This window comes from Eschrichtius robustus, chromosome 2 (assembly GCF_028021215.1).
Source record: "Eschrichtius robustus isolate mEscRob2 chromosome 2, mEscRob2.pri, whole genome shotgun sequence".
Taxonomy (NCBI): domain Eukaryota; kingdom Metazoa; phylum Chordata; class Mammalia; order Artiodactyla; family Eschrichtiidae; genus Eschrichtius; species Eschrichtius robustus.
The window spans coordinates 178,570,276-178,583,324 of record NC_090825.1 but is presented as its reverse complement, the minus strand read 5'-3'; the positions used below and the strand labels follow the sequence as shown (position 1 = coordinate 178,583,324).

General features: G+C 65.1%; 2 protein-coding genes across 3 annotated transcripts; one reads left to right on the top strand and one right to left on the bottom strand.

Annotated features, from left to right (window-relative positions):
* Positions 1-320: 320 nt before the first annotated feature.
* PCSK4 (proprotein convertase subtilisin/kexin type 4) lies at positions 321-6,538 on the bottom strand. Of its 2 annotated transcripts, XM_068535069.1 has the most exons (15): positions 6,344-6,538; positions 5,958-6,062; positions 4,486-4,578; positions 4,284-4,412; positions 4,130-4,206; positions 3,945-4,033; positions 3,598-3,770; positions 3,298-3,510; positions 2,895-2,995; positions 2,713-2,816; positions 2,526-2,643; positions 2,089-2,268; positions 1,770-1,894; positions 1,300-1,422; positions 321-1,156 (listed from the first exon to the last, which is right to left on the bottom strand). In XM_068535069.1, the coding sequence occupies exons 1-15, from the start codon at positions 6,536-6,538 to the stop codon at positions 684-686; spliced, it is 2,298 nt and encodes a 765-aa protein (XP_068391170.1). In that variant the 3' UTR covers positions 321-683. The 2 variants fall into 2 exon arrangements, with proteins under 2 accessions (XP_068391170.1, XP_068391171.1); XM_068535070.1 differs by lacking the exons at positions 321-1,156; positions 1,770-1,894 and having other exon boundaries at positions 1,296-1,422.
* An 897-nt stretch (positions 6,539-7,435) lies between these two features.
* On the top strand, positions 7,436-12,140 carry REEP6 (receptor accessory protein 6). Its single transcript, XM_068535068.1, has 5 exons — positions 7,436-7,645; positions 10,433-10,526; positions 10,608-10,746; positions 11,198-11,366; positions 11,904-12,140. Exons 1-5 carry the CDS (start codon positions 7,531-7,533, stop codon positions 11,939-11,941), a joined length of 555 nt encoding a protein of 184 aa, XP_068391169.1. The 5' UTR covers positions 7,436-7,530; the 3' UTR covers positions 11,942-12,140.
* Positions 12,141-13,049: the final 909 nt, after the last annotated feature.

The window sequence follows — 13,049 nt, the reverse complement described above, 5'->3', positions numbered from 1 at the left end:
CTAGAGAAAACCCACACGCAGCAACGAAGACCCAACACAGCCAAAAATAAACTAAAAAAAAAAAAAAAGATGGAAGAGGAACCAGAGCCACAGGGGGCCAGGCCGCGTCGTGGGGCCTCAGAGGATTTGCAGCACATGGGCGGGCATCACTTGGGACCCTACTCCACCCCACCCCCACCCCCAGAACCCCAGCTGACCCCTTCTCCAGGGACAGACGCTCAGGGGAAGGCAGATTCCACATGATACGCAGGGGGCTCCTGCAATCATGCCATGGAGAAGGGGCCGGTGCCCCAAAGGAGCCCAAAGACTTGCACCTCCTATTCAACCTTTATTTGCAAACTCTGAGGTCGCACGTGGTACCCGAGACTCTGGACAGTGTCATCTGCTCTCCTTCCCGCTTCCCCCATTCCGGGAAGGGAAGGGATGGTGGTCACTGCCGGGCTCTGCCCCATCCTACCCTCTCCCGACCCAAACTGTGCAACGAGACTTCTCTCTCTCTCTCCCCCTCTTTCACCTGGACCTGCCAAGTCCGGGGTGCAGGATCCCACGCGGCCGCCCCTGGCCCGCGGCCCCGGTGGCAGCCAGGGCCTTCCCGGGGCAGGTTCCCACGGGGCGCCCGTCTGGACAGCAGGGCAGCAGTGCCCACCAGGGACCTGGGTGGAGGCGCACGCTGGCTGTCCTTGTCAACTAGCTCCGGGTTCCAGCTTGCAGCGGGGTCTGGAGTGGTGACGGGAGTGGTTCCCCGCGCCGGGGGGTCCCACCCATGGTGACGGGCAGCCCACGAGGAGGACGCGGCAGAGGAGGGGGCTCCCGAAGGCCACGGCCAGCAGGGCCAGCACCACGGCCTGGGCCGGGCCGCGGCGGCGGCAGGGGCAGGCGGTCGCGGTGGGCTGGGGGGGGCCCTCAGGGGGGTCGGGTCCCGAACAGGAGCCCCGCTGCGTGTCCAGCGTGGACGGCGGGGGGCAAGCGGTACAGTCCAGCGGGGAGCTGCCGCGGCAGGTGTAACAGGACGAGTGGCAGCTGGAGCAGACCCGCAGGGCAGGTGCGGCTGGGCGCCCAGGCTCAGCCGTCACCGCCTGCTGGGTGTGGTTGAAGTACCTCGGTGGGCAGTAGGCGAGGCAGAGGTGGCCCAGGATATAGGCGGGGCTCTGGCATTCTGCACGAGGGCGGGACATGTCCACGGGGCTGTGAGGCCGTGACCTGCTGCCCCGGCCCGCTCGCCCCCTGCCCCAGGCCGCACACGCACGCTGCCCGCCTGCCGCCTCCCAGCAGGTGGGCCATGCGGCGCCGGGCACTCACCCTGGCACGGCCCCTCTGTGTCCCGCTGCACACACGCGCTGCTGGTCACCTGGGGGCCCGAGGGCCGCGCTGTCATGTCCTCGGCTGTCCCATAGAGCAGCAGCGTGTAGCGGTACAGCATTCCTGGGCAGGGGTCGTGGTGGGCACAGGGAGAAGAGGGAAAGGCTGTCGGCAGCCTCGTCCTGCCATTCTGGGCCCCCACCCTCCCCAGATCCCCAGACTCAGACGGTGCCCAGGGTTGCCCAGTACCAGCTGCGTGCTGGTAACTGGACACCTCCTGCTCCCTAATACCTGAACCCCTACTGTGCACTGGTAACCAGACACCTACTACATGCCAGCCCTGTGTGCTCAGTCTCTCAGAGGAGACCAGCGGGAGCCCCGTGCCTTGGGCTTGGGGGCAGTAAGGAGGCCGCCAGCTCCAGAGCATGGGGCGGGTGGGGCTCGAGCCCCAGCCTGTGCCTGGCTCTCACCTGTGTTGAAATAGTAGCCCTTATTCTCCAGGACCAGGGTCCACAAGCCGCGCGGGTCCTCGTCCCAGAAGTGGGTGGACATGAAGATCCAGTTGTTGTAGCCTTGGCCACTGACGTCAAAGGGTCTGGGACAGACAGGCAGGCGGGGGGAGGAGGGGGGCTTCACAACCACAGTCCTGACTGGCTGCGAGCACAGTAAGTGTCTGTGATGCCAAGGGGTGGGGTCCAGCCCGCCTGACCCCACGGGGCACTTGGCTCCTCCTCGTGGGGTCGCTCAGGAAAGAGAGTTTGTGGCCCGGCCGGTCCCCTGCCCCCGTACCTGATGGCCACAAGCGTGGAGCGGGTGCCCATGGGGCTGGTGAGCGAGATCTCCAAGTCCCCACGGCGGCTGTAGGACAGGGACAGCTGCACCTGCACGTGCTCCAGCGAGCGGATGCAGTTGGCGTGGCCGATGCAGGCTGACACGTTCTTCCTCACGTGCATCACCCGCAGGATGGGGCTGGGGGCTGCGGCACGCGAGGCGAGGGCCCCTCCTGCTGGCCTGCTGGGGGATGGGTGGCCAGCAGGCAGGGTCTGGGCTCAGATCCTGCCGTCTCCTTGTACAGATGGCTGAACTGAGACCTCGGGGCCTGCCTCCACATGTCCACCCCCCAGGGTGGTAATGACAGGTGTGGGGGGAGAGGTCTGGGGACGTGGCAGTGGGGACGTGGCTGGGGTTAGACGTGGGCGTGCAGGTGGGCAGAGGAGGGCGCTCACGCGGGGGTGTGCACGATGCGGATAACGCATTTCTTCTGGGGTTGTGTGGGCAGCCACGAGCGAGCCAAGTCCACCAGCAGCCCGGCGTCCAGCAGCCCGTAGCCATAGTGGTGGCTCACTGCGTGGAGGGGCGGTGGTCATCGCCCTGTGGGCGTGGCGTCCCCAACCCCGCCCGGTCCTGCCGCACCTTGGCGCCCCACACCGTTGGTCCTCCAGTCCTCGGCCTGGAGCTGCGCTGGCCTGGATGCCCGGACCACCAGATGCTGCATGTCCCTCCACGTCAAGAACGGGCTGGGGGTGGGTGAGGGAGGGTGAGCCGGGGCCACGCTGGGCAGCTCCGGCAGTAGGCGGGACCCCTCCGTCACCTACTTGGCCTCCAGAGCCAGGGCGATCATGCCCGCAGCCAGCGGGGCGGAGGCCGAGGTGCCCGTGTGCTTGTCCGTGCACCGGTGGTGCAGGTCTGTGGTGACCTGGGGGCACAGAGAGGGACTCAGGCGCCTGGTGCACAGGAAAACCCGGCCCTTGTTCAAAACGTCCCAAGCGCTCCAAGAAAGAGGCACCTTAGAGCACGACAGCAGGTCTGGGGCCCTGAACACAGCCGCCCAGCTGCCAGCCCCGCCTGGGAGACACGAGGGCGTGTGAAGGGGCGCCAACCGTGGGGCCTGGTCCCCGGACCCCAGTCTGTGTGTCAGACGCCAACCGGGCAGCCCTGGGAGGAGGCAAGGTGGGGGACAGGAGGGAAGGCAGGGCACCGGGCGGGGCGGGCGCTCACGATTTGGGGGTCGGCAGCAACGCCGCTGCTGTAGGTAGTGGTGAGCGTGGAGGCGCAGGCCTCGCTGTACCAGGGCACGCGGCCCTGCTGGGTGGTGCTGCCCACCGAGAGCGTGTGGATGCTGTTGGTGTAGCCGTCACAGTTGCAGTTGTCATAGTGCAGGCCGCCGTTGCCCGACGCCCAGATGAAGAGGGTGCCCAGCCCGCCTCGGCCCTGCAGATGGAGAACCAGGCCAGAGACGGGGACGGGGTGTGGGCCTCGCATGCTGGCCCAGGCCCTCCATGCCGCATACCAGCTCACCTGGGTCACGCCGCGCCTGAAGGCCTCTCGGGTGAGGATGCCCGGGCCGTCCACTGTGCGGCCGTCGTCCTCGGGGCCCCAGCTGGCGCTGTAGATGTGAATGTGCTGCGGCTGCAGGCTCAGCGACTGGGCCTCGATCACGTCAGTGATGGTGCCGTCCAGCATACGCACCCCTGCACAGGCGGCCTCGGTGAACACCCTGCCTGCGCCCTGCACTCTCCCCGCCCTGGGGGTGGAGGTGTCTGTGGGGGGCTCAGCTCTCCCCGACCCTGAGCCTGGGGCCCTGACACGGCCCAGTGGCTAGTGTGGGGCCGAGAGGCGCCCCGCCACCCTCCTGGCCTGAGTACCTCCGATTCGGGCATTGTAGGCGACGCCAGCACCACAGAACCTGTTGTTTGCCATCGCTGCCACTTCCCCGGCACAGCGGGTCCCATGCCTGGTGCCAGGGCAGAGACAGGTGCCCGTCACAGCCCCTTGGCCCCTTGTAGGGTAGCGGGGGCTGCCCCCATGCCCTGTGGGATGCCGGGCTCACCGGTTCTCATCGCTGGGTGTGTATCGTGGCTGGGGGTCCGGGTCATAGTCATTGAAGTCATAGCTGGCTAGGGGGTCCTGGGGGGTGGAGACATGAGGGGCTGCGACCAGCCGTGGGACCTGGGGCAGCCCCCACCCCAGCCCCACAGGCTCACATAGTTGGCCCAGAGGTCTGGGTGGTCCTTCTCGATGCCGTCGTCCAGGACAGAGACCACGATGCCCTGGCCAGACAGCCCCTGGCTCCAGACCTGCAGGATGTTCAGGTCCGGCTGCACCTCCTTGTTCTGTGCAAGGTGGGGTCGGGGTCAGTGGGGCTCTGGCCTGGCCTGGCCCCGCCGCCCAGCCCTGCCAGCTCACCATGTACCACTGTTTGGAGAACCAGGGGTCCGTGGGCACCACCAAGGAGCGTTTCACCCGCCGCTGCACCGTCTGCTGCTGGAACCACTGCACCTGGGGGCGGGGAGACCACACCATGGGAGGGGCTGGACCCACGAGCAGCCCACCCTCCTCCCAGTTTTCTGCCCTCACACCAGGCTGCTTTAGAGGGCCCTGCCCCTCAGCCCTTCCGCCAATTCCTGGTCAAAGGGCCCAAATCTTCTTCCAGGGTCTGGCGTCGGCCTCTTCCCTGGATCTGCCAAGGGGCAGCGGTGTGGGGCTGAGGCTTAGTGGGTCTGGGCTGTCACCTACTTGTCCTAGGGCCCACGTTGTGTGCGATGGGGCCAGGGACCCCGTGTTTGCTGGGGCTGCTCTTGGGGGTCCCCGTGTGCCTGAGGCTCTGCCTCCGGAGGGGACTGAGGGCCTCAGAGCACCCATCCCCTGTGGCCCACAGACATGTGGTGGCTGCTCTTCAGGGTGGCTGCAGCTCCTGGGGTCCCAACCCTGCCCCTGTCCCCATCCCTGTTCTAGAATCCCTCTCCCCAAGACATGCCCATATCCCCTTGCAGTGTTCACTTCTCTCGACCGCACCCTCCCCGGTGCAGGACACCCCTGTATGGCCACACCCACCTCCTCCCTGGTCCTCCAGCAGCCCTGCCCTGCTGCCTCTCTACAACCCATTCTTGGCACACTGCAGCATTACTCTCTGTGGAACCCTCTCTGTGAAACCCGTGCCTGTCCACCACCTCTCCAAAGCCCACAAGGCCCCCTGCCTGTCTGGCCCCCAGCAGCCTTCCTCTGCTGCAGCCACAGTGGCTGCCTCACCCCAGGGCCTTTGCACATGCCCTTCTGCCTGCCCCAGGCCGCCCTTTCTCAGACCTTTGCCCTTTCCCCCTTTTCCTTGTTCTGCTCCCAATACCCCCCCCCCAACCTGGTTCATGTTCCCCCGTCCCCATCTCAGCAATCAGGGCCATCTTCTCTCCATTTGCTCAGCTCCAGATCCTGATTTCTCTCTGTCCCACACACCCAATCCATCAGCAAGCCCTGGCCTCTGTCCTGCAAACCACGTCTCGAACCAACCACTTCTCTCTGTCTCAGTGCTCCTGGTGGGGTTTCCAGCTGTCATGCTTCTTGCCTCCTTGCCAATCAGCCCCCCCACCTCCCCCAGCCCAGCCTCTTTATGGGGTACCTGGGAACTTTGATCTTTCAGGGTGAGATAGAGGAGGGAAGGGGAGGTGACAAGAAATTGCTGACAGTGCACCTGCCCTGGGGTGAGTGCTCTGCACAGATCTTCCCCATTTGGCTCCCCACTGTATAGACTAGGGGGCCAAATGGACACCAAGACTCAGAGAGAGCTGGTGACTTGCCGAAGGTCACACAGACATTTATTACAATTACAAGAATAACGAGAGGTGCTGACACCCCTCAGGGCGCAGCCTCAAGGCCAGGCTCACCTTGGGGTCTTTCTTCAGGCGCAGGCGGTGGCCCCAGTGTGGGGTCAGGGACTGCTGGACCACGCCCCGGTGCCGCAGATGGAAATACTGCCCGTCAGGGAAGATCTGGGAATAAAGGGGAGCAACTGCATGGCTGGGACCTGGTTCCCCTGATGGAGCCCCTCCCAGGACAGGGGCCAGCCCCCCTTCCTTACGTTTCCCCCAACCAGGTGCCCAGGTGGGAGCTTCAGATGCCCTCTGAGGGTCCCAGGATCTGGAGATGGTCTAGGCAGTAGTGAGCTGGGGGGTCCTGGATATCTGGGGGACCTAGCGAGGGACCCTCTCATCTGCCGGGGTCTGGGGTCGTCCAGCCACCGCCCCCTCCCGTCAGTCCGGGTCCCACCCACCGGCCCCAGGTTGACGAAGCCGAATTTGCGCGCCAGGCGCTCGATTTCCTGGTAACCCTGGGACACCCGCACGGCCCAGCTGCTGACATAGATGGGAGCCCGGGGTGAGGCCCAACCCACAGCCATGGGGCCAACGAGTGCCAGGCCCAAGGCCAAGGTCAGGCGCAGCCAGAGCGCACTCCGGGCGGGCCGCATGCCGGCGGGGGCGGCCCTGGGGGCGGGGCCTCAGAAAGCCCCTCCTCCTGGCCAAACCGCCGAGATGGCCCAAGTGCCCGCCCCGCCCCCGGCGCCATAGCAACCCCTGAAAGCCTTCAACTCCCAGGGGGCCTTGCGGCTCCCCAACTTGATGGGCGCGAAGATCTCACAGCAGGGTGGGGGAGAGACATGCCCACCCTGTTCTTCCGCAGACTCAAACCCTCTGGAGCCTCAGTCTCCCCATTTGTACAATGATTCCCCAATTCTTCTGACCCAGAGGTACGGGTTCACTGTTGCTATAATTGACCCCGCCCCTTATTTTGCCCCGCCCACTTTCCTATACACCCCCTCCCCCTAGAATAAGCCTTGCCTCCTCCTCGGTCCAACCAGAATTGTCCTTTCGAATAAGTCCCACCTCCTCAGTTTAGCTCCGCCCCATCCCTGCCTTTCAGATTCCGTCCCTCCTCCTTTACGTTCAGCCCCGCCCCCTCTGTTTTGGCTAATGAATCTCTTCTCATTTCTCCAATCAGCTCTGGCCTTTCTCCAGCCCCTCCCACCAGCTCCGCCTCCCCAGCACTCTTCTCTCCTCACCCAGCTCCACCCACAACGGCTCAGCCAATAATCCCAGGACATGACCCCGCCCCTCCAATCAGCTACGTCCCGCTCCCGCTGGGCCAATCGGAGCCCTCAGCCCCCGCGCCCCGCCCCTTCCTCCAAAGTCGCGGCTGCGGCAGCCGCGGCCGGCCCTGGGGCAATGCGGCGAAGGAGAAGGGGCAGGCCCCACCTCCTTTGTCCGCCCTGCCCTCCCACTGGCCAGAGCGGAGGGCAGGAGGCGGAGACCAGCCCGGGGGCGGAGACCAGCCCGGGGGTGGAGAGTGGCCCCAGGGTTCGGCGGTGCGGCTCGCGTGGAGGGAAGGCGGCGCGCACGCTCTACGGCAGGTGCGCGGGGTGGCGGTCAAGTTCAACCTGCCAGCCCCGGGCCCGCCGGTGCCATGGATGGCCTGCGCCAGCGCTTCGAGCGCTTTCTGGAACAGAGGAATTTGGCCACCGAAGCGCTAGGGGCGCTCGAAGCCAAGACCGGTGTCGACAAGCGGTACTTGGCCGCGGGTGAGCCGTCGGGGGGGCTCTCGGGACCGCCTCTCCATTTCGCCGACGGGCACACTGAGGCCCTGGGCCACCGGGACCTCGGACCTGCACCCTCCGGCCAGCTCCGGCTGCGGGGTCCAGCTCAGGCGGCGGGGCGCGCCCACAGTTCAGGGAGGAGACTGAGATCCTGGGGAGAGGTCGTGGACCGGGACCTCAGGTCTACCCGCAGCCCCTCCCCGCCCCCGCTGTGCGACCTCGGTCGAGGACCACCCCCTCCTTCGGCCCCACAGCCGTCCTCTGCCCCCTCCCTCCGGGCCCTGGGTGCCCGCCAGGCAGAAGTCCTGTTCTTCCAGTTGTCCTGCTGGCCCCGGGGGAGGACGGGGCAGGTAGGCAGCCAGTGCCCTGCCAGTCTTGCCACCCTCTTCCCAGATGGGCTCCAGCATGGAAGCAAGTGTAGAGATCTTCCCGTTTTCCCAGGGGATGCTCCAGACCTGGAGGGGAAGGGTCACTCCCACCTCTCCTCAGGTTGTTTTCCTGCTAATATCACCTCCCACCCCCCGCCCTTGGCCTGCCCTCTCCCCTCCCCCGTCCGGAGTTGGGTTGTTTGACTGCTGTGGTGGGGTTGCAGAAAGGTTGGATGGGGCCCACGGAGAGGGAGGTCCAGCCACCCCGACTGTCACTTCCATTCCAGTCCCTCCTCTGCCTTTCTTCCTCAGTGACCTTGGGTGGCCCCTGCCACCCTCTGAAACTGTCCAGTAAGTGTCCCTTAAGTGCCTCCCCTCTTTTTTGGTGCTTCAGACCCGACTGCCCTCTGCCACCTCTTCCAGGAAGCCCCCCTGGAATGAATCACGGGACACTTGGTTCGGACGCTGGGGGGCAACTCTGGCTGAGGACATGCCACGTGTTTTGAGCACCTGTGTACAGATCCTTGGAGTCCACTTTCCTCCCATTTCCCTGCCAGCTGGGGGATTCCCATGCCAGACAGCCCAAGGAAGGTCCAAAACCTGTCCCCCCAGGTTCCTGGTGCCCAATCTGTGTCGGGTCAGCCAGGGACCTGCCCCTGGGAGCAAGCCCTTGACCTCCTGCCTGGTTTTCAACATCCCTGATACCAGTGGGTGGGGAATTTAGGTCATAGAACACAGGGGAGGGGCCCGTTGGGAGGGGCCTGCTGGGTAGGCTGGGGGGGTCACAGGGAGGAAACTGAGGCCTGGAGTGGAAGGCTGCCCCTGCTGCCTGCCCTGTCTGGAGCATCCACCCCCACCCCACCCCCGCCCCATCTGCTGCTGATTGGACTGTCCTCGCCCATGTCCAAGGTCATCCTCCCTTTGCTGAGGCTGCAGGAATAGGGATTGAGGGGAGAGGGGCCCTGGGAGAGCTGCTTCTCCCCAACTAGCAGCAATCGCCAGGGAAGGGGTGCCATTTCCGCCACCCCCTCTCCCAGATGTCGGAACCCTCGGGCCCCACCGGCCTGAGATGGCCAAAATACCCCCTCCCAGGTAACCGAGGAGGAAACCCAGAAGAGGCAGTGACCAGGCCTCCTAGGGCCAGCTGGGGATTCCCCTCCCTCTCCTGACCCCAGATCCCCAGGATAAAGGCTAATGCAGGTGGAGGGGAGGGTGGAGGGGACTCTGCCCTTTGGTCCACTAGTGGCCTCTGTCTCTCTCTGCAGATAACAGCCTGGAGGTGGGGGAAGAGGCTGTAAATGCTCCCAGGAGCCAGAGGCTCCCCCAGTGACCGAGCATGAGCCTCTTCCGCCACCCCTATCCCCAGCTTCCGTTTCGTCCTGGCTGTTGAATGAGACAGAGCAGGGAGGGACAGAGCCCTGCACACAAGAAGTGCTTCATAAATGCAGCAGCGACCATTATGATTTCAGAGTGGCTAACGCTCCTGGCCCCCATCCCCCACACCGTTCTCCTCTGAGCCCTCATTGCTGGGAGTGTGCTTGGCCCGCCGGAAGGGGTTCCCTAGACGTGTAGGGCGGGGTCCCTTCTACTGAGTCTTGTTTAGCTAACCCCACAGCAGCCCTAGGAGACAGGGCCACTACCCGCCCCACTGACAGTTGGGGAAACTGAGGCTGCAAGCAGAGAGACACTTGCTAGGTGTCTCGTAGTGGGTGAGAGCTCCCCTCAGCCAGGGGTACACTCAATACGGCGCTTTGCGTCCTCCCACTAAGACAAGGACTCTCAGAGGGGGCCGTGCAGCCCCCAGGAGACACCGGGCGATGTCTGGGGACATCAGATGGTCACGACTGTGGGGGCCTCCTGGCATCAAGTGGGTGGGGACCAGGGATGCTGTCTCCACACCCCAGATGCAGTGCCCAGGGTGGTTCCCCCCGCCCCAGAGTCAGCACTGGTGAGGGTAAGAGACCCTGGACTAAGAAGAAAGTTAGAAATTGTTGCCTTTCTCCACTCTCCAGGAATCACGTCTTGGTTTTTCTCCCATTTACTTATATTCAAACTCTAGCCTCTTGTGCTCAGCCCCTCCTATAGGACCCAGAGTGAGGCGGTTATAATTGCAGAGATCACATATTCATTCAACAAACACGGGGCAGCCACTCGGTACAGACCAGTCCCGAGGTGCCGGCCTGCCCTTGGAGTGTTCACAGTCCCGCGGCGGAGACTGACATGTTCGTGGGGTTCAGGGCCACGATGAGGGTTGCCCAGGTGCTGTGGGGCAATAACCCCTCCTAGAGGGGCCGCCGAGGCTTCTGGGAGGAGTGATGGATGCAGGCTGCATGGGCCAGGCCAAGGGGGCTCTGGAGACTGGGCTCAGCACGTGCAGCCCACACCCAGCCCCCTCTCTCCGCAGGAGCCGCCACTCTGCTAAGCCTGTGTCTTCTGTTCGGGTACGGGGCGTCTCTGCTGTGCAATCTCATCGGCTTTGCATACCCCGCATATGCTTCGTGAGTGCCCGCTGGTTTGGGGGTGCGGGGGGGGGCGTCTGGGGCTCCGAGCAGCCCCTGACCCTGCCTCACCTCCCCCAGGATCAAAGCTATCGAGAGCCCAAGCAAAGAGGACGACACTGTGTGGCTCACCTACTGGGTGGTATACGGCCTGTTTGGGCTGGCCGAGTTCTTCAGCGATCTACTCCTGTCCTGGTTCCCTTTCTACTACGCGGGCAAGGTGGGCACCACCCGGGACACACCGTGGCGGCTGGGGTTCCCAGGAGCGGGTACCCAGGGGTGTCTGACGGGGGAGGCCAGGCCCATCCCCAGGGGTGTCTGACGGGGGAGGCCAGGCCCATCCCCAGGGGTGTCTGACGGGGGAGGCCAGGCCCATCCCCAGGGGTGTCTGACGGGGGAGGCCAGCCCCATCCCCAGGGGTGTCTGACGGGGGAGGCCAGGCCCATCCCCAGGGGTGTCTGACGGGGGAGGCCAGCCCCATCCCCAGGGGTGTCTGACGGGGGAGGCCAGCCCCATCCCCAGGGGTGTCTGACGGGGGAGGCCAGGCCCATCCCCAGGGGTGTCTGATGAGTGTGGCCAGGTCCACCCCAGCCCAGCGTCTGATGGAGGAGACCCCCCCAACCCGAGGCACAGAGTGGGGGCCGAGTGTAACTCCTGCCCTGTGTCCGCAGTGCGCCTTCCTGTTGTTCTGCATGGTTCCCGGCCCCTGGAACGGGGCTCACATGCTGTATCATCGCGTCATACGTCCACTGTTTCTAAAGCATCACGAGGCCGTGGACAGCATCATGAGCGACCTCAGCGGGCGGACCCTGGACGTGGCAGCCGGAATAACGAGGGACAGTGCGTGCTCGCAGGGCGAGGGGTGTCTGTCTCTCCGGTCTCTGTCTGTCTGTCTGTCTCCCGGCTCCCCCTGCCCCACTCACCTTCATTCCTGCCTGCTGTCCTCCTGACTCTGACCGGCCTCTGTCTGGCGTCTGGACCGCCTCCGCTGGGTGCTCGCTAAATCTTCCCCTCTCACTGTCCGCCTCTCTCTCCTACGCTCTCCGGAACCAGTCCTGCAGGCCCTGGCCCGCAGCCGGGCTCTCATCACCCCGGCGGCTGCGGCAGTGGGCCCCTCACTGCCCTCGGAGCCGACTGTACGTAATGCCCGCCCCTGGGAGGTAGGGAGGGCCCACACGTGTGTGCGCACGTGCGTGTGTGTGAGTGCCTGCACCTGCCTCTCTCCCTGCCAAGGCCGGCTGCTGGCCGCTCAAGTGAAGCTGGCCCCTGGCAGTCCCCGGCAGCCTCTGTCCCAGTCTCCACCGGCTTAGCGCAGCCCTTGGGCCCCTGGACACAGCCAGACCCACCTCACTCACCCCCAGGGCGCTCTCTCCACAGCCAAAGCAAGCGTGACTCAGCTCTGGAAGGACAGGTGAAGTGCCTGCCCAGCCCCTGTGCAGAAAAGCCGGCCGGCCAGTTACACTCCAAGGCCTCCGCGGATCCCCCAGCCGACTCCCCAGTGGAGTCCACCGCCAGCCCCGCGTCCCCAGGCAAGCCAGCCCTCAGGAGCTCCACCAACTTGGGCCACTCCCAGCCTCAATCCCCCGCCACTGGCTCTGCCAATGGCACCCAGCTGCCTGGCAAGCTCCGGGGTGGGCTTCGGTCTCAAGCCAACTCCTCCAGCCAGCCCCAGGCCCCAGGGCAGCCCCAGGCTCGCGGGCAGTCCCAGCCACCCCGACAGCCCCAGGTCCACGGTCGGCAGCACGCCCGGCCCTCCATCACTGCCTCAGGCCCTTCCCAGACGGCCCACCAGTCCTCAGGCTCCGCGCAGCGTCCCAGCACCTCCTCCAGCCAGGGACCCCCCCTTGTGCAGTCTCCCAGTGGCACCACCATCCCCCCTCAGCCCCCCAACAAGACCCCCGATGGACCAGGGGCCTCAGCCCCCAAGTCCAGCAGACGGCATCAGAAACGGCCCACAACAAAAGCCACCAGCAGCACCGCGGTGCCCAAGCTGCCCGCCTCCTGCCAATCTGAGTCCTCCCTGGAGTACTCCTCAGAGTCCACCACTGAGGCCACCTGCAGCTGGCCCCACCACAGACACGGGTTCCGCTACCTGCAGCACTGCTGGCGGCTGAAGCACCCGGCCTGCTAGGGAGGGCTCAGTAAAGCTCATCTGGACCAGCCTTATCTCACCGTCTGTCCGCCGGGCTCCAGGGGGTGGGGCTTCATGGGCACAGGGTCTCCTCCAACCGGGGCAGGTGCTGGGCAGCCCCACTTTACAGATGAGAAAACCGAGGCTCAGAATGGAGGTGTCACCAAGTGGCTGAGAAGGACACGAGCCTCGGCAATCCTTGTCCTCACGCTTTCTCTCTCCCCTCCTGGGGTAGCTCTCAGGCCCACTCACCACAATCCCCTTCTCTTTTTTTTGGCCGTGCAATGCGGCATGCGGGATCTTAGTTCCCTGCCCAGGGATCGAACCCATGCCCCCTGCAGTGGAAGCACGGAGCCTTAACCACTGGACGGCCAGGGAAGTCCCCAGAATCC

What these genes read in the sequence shown, in the direction of transcription:
- PCSK4 (XM_068535069.1), bottom strand. Translation starts at nt 6,538, where the DNA reads ATGCGGCCCGCCCGGAGTGCGCTCTGGCTGCGCCTGACCTTGGCCTTG. An exon ending in TCAGGCGCGGCGTGACCCAG is followed by an intron (nt 3,511 to 3,597) that starts GTGAGCTGGTAT and finishes CTCCATCTGCAG; the next exon opens with GGCCGAGGCGGGCTGGGCAC. An exon ending in CACAGAGGGGCCGTGCCAGG is followed by an intron (nt 1,157 to 1,299) that starts GTGAGTGCCCGG and finishes GCCCTCGTGCAG; the next exon opens with AATGCCAGAGCCCCGCCTAT.
- REEP6 (XM_068535068.1), top strand. Translation starts at nt 7,531, where the DNA reads ATGGATGGCCTGCGCCAGCGCTTCGAGCGCTTTCTGGAACAGAGGAAT. An exon ending in GCATACCCCGCATATGCTTC is followed by an intron (nt 10,527 to 10,607) that starts GTGAGTGCCCGC and finishes CACCTCCCCCAG; the next exon opens with GATCAAAGCTATCGAGAGCC. An exon ending in CTTTCTACTACGCGGGCAAG is followed by an intron (nt 10,747 to 11,197) that starts GTGGGCACCACC and finishes CTGTGTCCGCAG; the next exon opens with TGCGCCTTCCTGTTGTTCTG.